The sequence below is a fragment of the Melanaphis sacchari genome, unplaced genomic scaffold, assembly GCF_002803265.2.
Source record: "Melanaphis sacchari strain LSU unplaced genomic scaffold, SCAv2.0 Contig756_pilon_pilon, whole genome shotgun sequence".
NCBI lineage: Eukaryota > Metazoa > Arthropoda > Insecta > Hemiptera > Aphididae > Melanaphis > Melanaphis sacchari.
The window spans coordinates 1-9,299 of record NW_020271535.1 but is presented as its reverse complement, the minus strand read 5'-3'; the positions used below and the strand labels follow the sequence as shown (position 1 = coordinate 9,299).

General features: G+C 25.8%; 1 protein-coding gene across 4 annotated transcripts; it reads left to right on the top strand.

Annotated features, from left to right (window-relative positions):
- Nucleotides 1–15: 15 nt before the first annotated feature.
- On the top strand, nt 16–8,355 carry LOC112601147 (probable 4-aminobutyrate aminotransferase, mitochondrial). 4 transcript variants are annotated; one of them, XM_025348599.1, is made up of 5 exons: nt 150–222; nt 2,213–2,310; nt 7,749–7,913; nt 7,987–8,067; nt 8,140–8,355. In XM_025348599.1, the coding sequence occupies exons 3-5, from the start codon at nt 7,763–7,765 to the stop codon at nt 8,205–8,207; spliced, it is 300 nt and encodes a 99-aa protein (XP_025204384.1). In that variant the 5' UTR covers nt 150–222; nt 2,213–2,310; nt 7,749–7,762; the 3' UTR covers nt 8,208–8,355. The 4 variants fall into 4 exon arrangements, with proteins under 4 accessions (XP_025204383.1, XP_025204384.1, XP_025204386.1 ...); XM_025348600.1 differs by lacking the exons at nt 150–222; nt 2,213–2,310 and adding an exon at nt 2,800–3,063; XM_025348598.1 differs by lacking the exons at nt 7,749–7,913; nt 7,987–8,067; nt 8,140–8,355 and adding an exon at nt 2,624–3,300 and having other exon boundaries at nt 16–175.
- The last annotated feature ends 944 nt before the right edge of the window (nt 8,356–9,299 follow it).

The window sequence follows — 9,299 nt, the reverse complement described above, 5'->3', positions numbered from 1 at the left end:
ACATCTCCTACGCCGTAGCATCGAAACGCAAAATCCGCTGGTGGCATGCGAACGCGTCGTTATTATAATACTTAATAATTATATAATTTAAAAAAACTTCACTCAGCTATGCATAGATTCCAAGACGTGGCCCGTCCAGCGGCGACGGTGGCCAGATATTTTGTCGGCACACCATGTAAGTTGCACGACTTAACGTCACTATTATGTACGAGTTGGCGAAAGGTACGCTTTATAATTACTGGATATAATCGTTTTCACGTTAGTTCGTGTGTTTGAAAATTTATTTTACACATTTTGCTAGGCTACTGACTTATAGTATATGTCAGGGTTTTTTTTTTAAGTAGATAACTATTAAGATTTTAGTTATAAATTAAACATGTTTCTAAATGAACTACTATAGATATTGTAATTTGTAAGGCACAATGTATAAATCTTTTTGAAACCATGTCAAGTGTTTTAATCTTATAAGAATTAAATATTGTTTATTTTATGCTGTTAAAAATTTTAACTAGGTACCTACGTTAAAGGGATTTAAATATATCTTATTGATATGTATTATCAAACGAATCACCGACGAAATATCGCCAGCACACATATATCGCCAGTATGGAATATGGTAGTAATTTGGTTAGAAATAAATATTTTTGATTATTAATCGATATTTTATAATAGTTATGATTTTATATAATTTAAATTTCAAAGCATATAATATTGTTATAAAATATATTATAGTAGAATTGATAAAAACGATAAAAATATGTATAATTTAATAAAATTGATATAAGTATCAAAAAAATAAATAATAAAATATGTATAATATAGGTACATTGTATGTTATAATTAATGGAAGTATTTATTATATTAAATGAAATACCTTGAAGATGATCTTCAAACTCTCGATTTTGATAATCTGCTACTACTTTCTTTACTCGTTCAGCCTAACTGACCGTCTTGTTCTTTTTAATTGGTGTATTTGGATATATTGGTTTTGCAACATTTTTGATGCGATATTTTGTCCGGGATAGCCGATAAGTACCACTAGGAACGTACTATCGCTTACAGATTATTTTTGAAACCTTAATCGAATTATAATACTTTTTAGTTTTTGTTACAAAAAAAATAGGTATTAAGTTGAAATAAATTTAACGAATTTTTTCAAAGATTTTCAAACATTATTCTATTTGTATTCATTACATAATTTGAAATGAGTACATTTTTATATACTTAAGCCATTTTCTTAGGAAAGTAGAACATGTATCCAAAAACAAGGACTGTTCTTATGAAATAAGTACATATGCCATTGTAACGATATACATGTTACTGACGCGTCATTTATATCGAACTCTGCGATTTTGCTTAAGTCAGAAGAACACAGGAACGTAGAGTACGAGTATATGCAAATCATTTTTGATATAGCTAGTCAATCGAGTTTGGTTCGTGAAATAGAGACAATAGCAGTCTCTATATTTTTAAGTAACATTTTTAATTTAATTTATTACAGGTATAATAACCTACTTTATAGATAAATCATAATTTATTCAATCGCTTCAACTCGTACTCCGCTACACCTGTGATCTTCAAAATACTACCCTCAAGAACAGGGTTACTCAGGTGATAGTGTACTGTATGATTATATTGATATTAGTCTTATAAATAAACCTTGTAATACGTTGCTATAATATCGTTTTTATTGTGTCAGTTTATGAGCGCAGGTCATACGTTTCTAGGACATGTAAAATATAACTTAGAAAACTTTATTTATATCAATTCAACAACCCGGTTCTTAAGACCGGTTCGTGTAGTGGGAATAGCTAACCAACTACTCCTTAACTGAATAGAATTAGATATAAATATCGTAATTTATAGGGCATTATTTGCATTATTAGGATATCGAAACATATATAATATATAGATCATAGATTAAAAGAAACAATAAAAAAACTCCCGAAATAATCACAATAGTTAATTAGAAAACATTGTAATTATTAAAATATTTATTAAAACTTTACATTTTTGCCTTTACTACTACTAAAAATATTATTTAAAATGCATCCTCAAATATTACATACTTATATAGTTAAAAACAGATTCGTCTGTTTCAAATAATTATAATAATTATAGACACATTTTTAATTAGATATTAAAGAAAAAGAGCATAGCGTTTAATAATTTTATTTTATTTAAAATAATACATTATATTTCTATGTTTTAGTAAGGATAGTGTCTTCATTGTGTCCCGGAGAATATGCTGCACCATCGGTACACGGACCAAAGTCAAAAAAACTTCTCACTGAGCTTTCACAACTTCAGGTGAGAATATAATCGGATCTACGATGATTTGGTTAATATATTATATTATTTGCTACCTATATAACATTTATGATAGATAGTTACATAAATTATGCAAATCTCTTGAACGTGAATTTACATCTTGTTCTTATAACTTCTAAATATTTATTGATACATGTAATATATTACTTTCAGAAATAATACAAATATAATTTGTGGATAATAATATCATACTTCACGATGTATAATTTTACAAAATGTGTTTAACTACTATTTAGATTGTTTAAAAGTTAATTATTGCTTCCGCAACTAAAGTAATATTATGTGTTATCAGCAATCTGATTCGTTCAACTATTCGCCGACTATGACAAATCTCTGGGTAACTACTTGGTTCATAGTTGACGTCAATGGTAATGTCTTATTGGACGTATACACGCAAATATCGTCCATGCTACTGGGTTACAACCATCCGGACATGATGAAAGTGTTGGATAGCGATGAGAACAAAGTATGAACGTAACCTAATTTTGTCCCAAAATTGAATCACTCAAGAGAAATAAAATAACCAAAATATTGTATTTCATCGCCTTCTTAAATCTGGAGTCCAAACCGGAGGATGTGGATTTATATATATATCAGAATACGACCGGCGTTAATCATTCAGCCACATCATTCTCACATGGTCATCGACAGACTTTGCCAGGTGTTGGCTGAAACTAAATAGGTTCCAAGTTACATTCTACATTTTATATACGTGTGTATTGTGTAGAAAGAGTGAGCATCTATTTATAATTTTGCGGTATTATTGAAAAATATGTCTTCTAACGTTAAAAATGTTAACATAAAGGTTTTTAAATGCAAACTAGTTCTCCAAAACGGTATCCGGTGAATTGGTCGCGAACAATTGATCGCCGGTGAATTAATCGCGGGCGAATTGATCGCGAATACAATTGGTCGCCAAGATAATTGATCGCCAAACGAACTTTTTTTAGTTTTTTAAGTATTTTATTATCCTAGGTATATTACCGAATTTTATGTTTATTATTTTAGAATATTTAAGTATTCTTATTGTTTTATTTTTAAATAACGTACAGTTAAATGCTAATTTTAATTAAAAAAAAAATAATAAATAGATTATGTATATAGTGGATAATAATAATAACAATTTAATCACGGCCATGTTGATATCACCTTAAAACTAATACAAGTTAATTTGACAATTATATAATAATAAACTTAGGTGACTTCACGGTATTGATAATTTAACAATGAGAAGACGTTGGCTTTCGACGAACAATTTGAGATTATGCCGCCGTGATTAGAAACGACAGAAATAAACTAATAATGCCCATGTGGGTACATAATATCAATAATAATATAAATACTTAATAACAATATAATGATATGAACTCAATAATGAAAATTTAAAATAAAATACTTAAAAAACTAAAAAAGTTTGTTTAGCGATCAATTATCTTGGCGACCAATTGTATTCGCGATCAATTCACCGGCGATCAATTGTTCGCGACCAATTCACCGCGAACCCTCCAAAACATTTTACACAATTATTACGAATATTGAATCGTATGTATAATTTATAATAAAATAGATAATATTACCGTTGGCACAATTGGGTGGGGGGGGGGGGGGGTTCTTGAGTGTGCCCAGCTCTCTAAATTTGAAAATTAGGACCCCCAAATTTTTTCATGTTAATTTAAATTTTAATAGTTAGTATGTATAGAAAAGCAGAGTTTTTACACTTAATTTAATCATTTTATAAAACGTTTGTGTATACTGTATAATATAAACACTATTAAAGTTTATTTGATGTTAAATATTTTTTAGTTTTACATTCTTATAATAATTTTTTTTTCTTAACATTAATATATTAAATATAATAAATAATGGATTTTAAAGTGAAATGAGAGCCGCATCAATATCTACCACAGGCAGCGGGTTGGAACCCCTGTACTACACTATCAGTATAGTTTTATTATTGGTAATAATTAATAATAATAAATAATTACATACATGTATACAACATAGCAAATTTTCGTTCAGCAGAATCCATTTTATGTTGTTAGCTTTAACATATTAGTAAATTTACTTATAGTCAAATTTAAAGATAAGAATTTTATCAAGACAATGACATAGGCTTTTGTTGATATTTTAATTTTAAACTAGGTTATAACTATATAGAATATTAATATTTTAAAATGCTCATAACTTAGTTTAAAATTTTATTTTAATAAAATACTATGGCATTGCCTAAATAAAATCCTTACTTTTAATTTGATAATATGTTAATTTACTCAAATGTTAAAGCTAACAACATAAAATGGATTCTGCTAAATGAAAATTTGCTATATTAGACGGTGACTACAAATGCGGGTACGACATCATCTAAACAAATACAAATGATATAAATGAAGTGTTACATATTTTTGATAAAACTGATAGGAGAATAATGTTAGAGTGAACTGTAAAATCAAATTATAATATAAAAATAAATACTCAAATATTAGTAATTGAGCATAGGTATAAATTAATTTTTAATTAAATTATTACATATTATTTGTATCCCACACTTTACATAGTTAATATTAAATATGTAATAGTTGAATGGAATGTTGTACGGATTGTAAGTATTCATAATAATAAGATAACATTAAAAAAAATAAAGGAGCTTCAGCACCTTCAGATTTTTCTTTGAAATTGCACTATTAGATATTATATTGCATTATTACAGTTAAATTACAATTGTTAATTAGCGTTTAATTTTTAATTATAATATAATAATATTAATTATGATATGCTAAGATAAAATTACTGTTTCCAGATATCTTAAAGTTATATTTATTATAATTTACTTCGAAATGAAACACATGTTTTGTGTTCCATTCTCGTGACTTCAAGAATTTAATTTTTGATGATTAAATAAAATATATTACAATATGAACAACTTTAATAACTATGCATTGATTTTAGTGTTAATGATATTATTTGTTATAAAAAAAGTGAACAATTGTGGGTGCCGCTTTGTTGTAAAGTAGAAACTAAATAAAACATAATACATTTATACCTAATATATATTTTGTTAAATTTGAATTAGATTATATTATAGGTATCATTGTAAACGAAAAACGATAATGAACGAAAACAATCTGTCAACTTATCTACTCCATAAAGTTTATTAATATTGCTATTAAAGTAATTTATTCTATTATTGTAGTTATTACGTTAAGTTGATTTAATTATTTAATTAATTTAATTAATTAAATTTAATATTTAATTATTGTAATATTATAATGTGTTTAATATAACATTTAGTATATTAGTGTTATTAACTTTTAGTTTAATATCTTACCGTAGAGCAGTGTGAATAGATTCATGATGATATATTGATATGATCACGACTATTATCTTAAAAGTAGTCTATACATATTTTGAATACCTGATTGCATAAAGTAAAAAGGGCATTGTTTTGTTCGCAACATACCTTATCATGTATCTGACGTTTCGAAATTCAAAACTTACTCCTTCATGCTAATAATGATGCATTTTTTTCAAAAATACAGTTTTTTGAGGCCTTTAATCATGCAGGGGTGGAGTGACAATTCTAGAAATGGGAAATTTCTAGATGACTTGAACCATATTTATGGCCTAGTAGCCTGGTTATTTCATGTTAGGTTTTATTTACAAAATTAGTGAAGTCATCAACAATTTGTTTGTGTTAAAACTTAAAGAACTATGTTATTATTATAGTATATGATCAATACAATAATGCTATACTTGAATAGTGTCGGCCGCCGTTAAGTCTATGATTATGAGAAATCATTGTATATAATTAGGTACAAATAAAAATTGATAAATCTAGTAAAGACTTAGAAATTGAAAAATTTCAGCGTAAATTTGAAGTCAAACGTGTGGCTAAGAAAAGAAAAATGGCAAGTTATGAAAGTAAAGGATAAACCAATTGAAAAGAAAAAAAATTGCTTTAAAAATTTACTGTTGAGTGTTGGATTCTATTATCAAAAGCACGAATAAACGGTTTTCAAATAATAATGATTTGTTAATTGATTATCTTCATGATATCCATAAAATCTTAATTTATTTAATAGTTGACTTCCATCCAATTGATTTTTTGACAAAGTTAAACCATTTATTGTGATCATTTAAGAGAAAATGAATAAAAAAACTAACTATTATAAAAACTTTTTAACTTTGGAAAATTATGGAATTTTTTAAAAAAGTCCGTTGATAAAGAGTATAATGAACAATTATATATTGGTAATTCTGAAAATGAAGACCTATGGAGTACAGATGTTATTAAATCTTGTAACAAGTCTTGGCAGAACTGTGTAATATGTTATTAAAATATATTAATTAAATATAATTTAATTGTAAATTCTTCCCTATATTAATCACAGCATATCAGTACATTTTAACCATTCAAATATTATTGATTTTAATGTTATCAACACTGTGAACCTATTTTACTATTTTAAAGTATTTACAGAAATATATTATAAAATTGAGTATTAAATGAGTTACTATAATATTGTATAAATATATATTATTATAACAACTAAATACTATAAGTATTTATTATAATAATAATATAGTAACTGCAATATTTTCAAAAAAAGTTTTTGCTGTTTCAGACCATTTAGCATATATTTAGCGAAACTCCCAGTTTGGTTTTTTTTTTTTTTGTTAGATTAGGTTTGGTTAGGTTACATTCGCACGTCACTCCCCTCACAAGAAATCCATTCTCCGTATTCTCACATTTCCTCAACTTCCTAAAAACATAAAATGATGCGATTCTCAAATTTTTTTTGTTAATTATATTTATATTTCATGTATAGTATGAAGTAATATAATTATTTAATTAAGTAATCTTTAATATAATAATTTTGAATATTCTAATTTTATCTATTATCATTTGTTTGAGTATTAAAATACATGAAATAAAACCCTGTTTTAAAAAAAATACTCAACAGTTTTATTATGTTTATTACTACAATTTATTGGAAAATATTTTTGTTGTGTAAATATTTTAATACTTCCATAAAATAATTTGCTTAAAGCATATTTTTCTTATTATTCATTAAACAAGACATTTTTAAAGTAATATTATGCATAGTAGAAATCAATTACATTGAATTCAAAATATCAGATAATCTTTCTCGTTATAACCAAAAGCTTATACCTGACGTTAGTAAAGATTTCAATAAAACTAATTTTAAATTAAATGAAAATTGAAGTCAAAAGTCAATGTTTCATAAATTTATCACAGTAGAAGGTCTGAAACTAATTTATTGAACTATAAACTAAATAGAATCTTAATAATAATTCATTGTTATCAATATTCTTAGTTTCATCATCATTTAATATTTATTTTTATTTTTAATAGATAGTAGAAGCAACTATTAATTATTTATATTTTTATATTATAGGTTATATAATAAGTATGAGAGAAGAAATGCAAAACAAAAAAGAAACTGAAATGTCAAAAAATGATGGTAACAGTGAAGATAGTGCTGACAATGTGAAGGACGATAATGAATCAAAAAAAGATAGTAAACAAGAAAATTCAGATGATGTGTCTGTAGACAAAAATGGTATGTATATATTAAATATTTGAAATATTTTGTATTTTTCACATAAGTTTATTCATATAAAATATATATTTAGAAAATGAAGATGGTAATGGTGACTCAAAAAATAATGAAAATTCGATGGATGTTGATGATAGTGATTATAATCATAGTTTAAGTAAGTAGAATTGATTTTTTTTTTTAAGCCAATTTAAAAAATATAATTTATGAATATTTTTTTTATCTCTAGGGAGTACTCGTAACAGATCCTTACGTTTAAAACCTGTATTAGTTTCACTACGCCAAACGCTAGAATAACCAAAAAAAAAAAGAATATACCTGTGGTTGAAAAACATTCTCCAGTTTTTTTGTCGTTCAGATTTAGGTAACTTAGGTACTATAGAGAAACTCGAATCAAAGCTCAACACATAGCAGCTGGTACCTTTTTATGGTAGACAAAATTACTGTTAAACGATTGATGTTTGTTAATCTAAATCAAAATATATATTTTTTTATCTGTTTAACAGTTTTTTGTAAAAAATAATATTGTATATATAATTATAAATAAAAAGTTGTACAGTGAGATATATTTTATATTTGCCTCTTTAAGACAAATTTTGAAGAGCTTACTCTTATTTTATTTTATAATAAAAAAAATATGTATGTTAAAATTAACTATGATTTAATAATGATTATTATATCATATTATATTTTATCATATTAAATGGTGATGTTTTTCTACATGCCTTTAAGTTTTTTTTTTATTTGTTTAATTTAATTTTTTTTCCATTTATGATTACTTTATTATTATAATAATAATAATTATTATTACTATTACTATTATGTATTTATGTTGTGTCTAGTTTTGATGAACTTGTTTGATACTGACTATTGTAATTATTATTATTAAAAAAATTGGAAAACTAAGAAATGAGAAGTAAAACAAATATTATATTATTTGTATGGTGAATGCAGAGCGCTAAACTGCAGCCTGCAGGCTGCCGGTTTAATAAGCAATCAACCTCATTGATTTTTCCGCGATGCCAAATTGACGGGTTCCTGTACGTCGTTCCCTATGTTCTAACTTATTTTGTTTCACACGCTTTTGAGGGAGAACTTCCTACACAATAGCTGTCATACTAATACAATATTAATAATGATTACTACGATACGTTTCATGACAAGTCGCGTTGTAAATAATTAAGATTTTATTATTTATTTTTATAACCATACATATAACAATAATCAACGATATGTATGCGTGTATCCAATATATTATAATGGCGATCATCATTTAGTTTGATGAACGATACACATACCTGATTTTCTGTGCTATTAAAATTATATGTAGGTACCTAACCTAACCGACGTGCCGTAAAATGAGATTAATTATAACTAATTTCACTAATT

Bases quoted from the DNA above. Each gene is read 5' to 3' on its own strand.
- LOC112601147 (XM_025348598.1), top strand. From the start codon at position 109: ATGCATAGATTCCAAGACGTGGCCCGTCCAGCGGCGACGGTGGCCAGA. The intron at 176-2,212 runs GTAAGTTGCACG...TCTATGTTTTAG, and splicing joins ATATTTTGTCGGCACACCAT to TAAGGATAGTGTCTTCATTG. The intron at 2,311-2,623 runs GTGAGAATATAA...ATGTGTTATCAG, and splicing joins CTGAGCTTTCACAACTTCAG to CAATCTGATTCGTTCAACTA.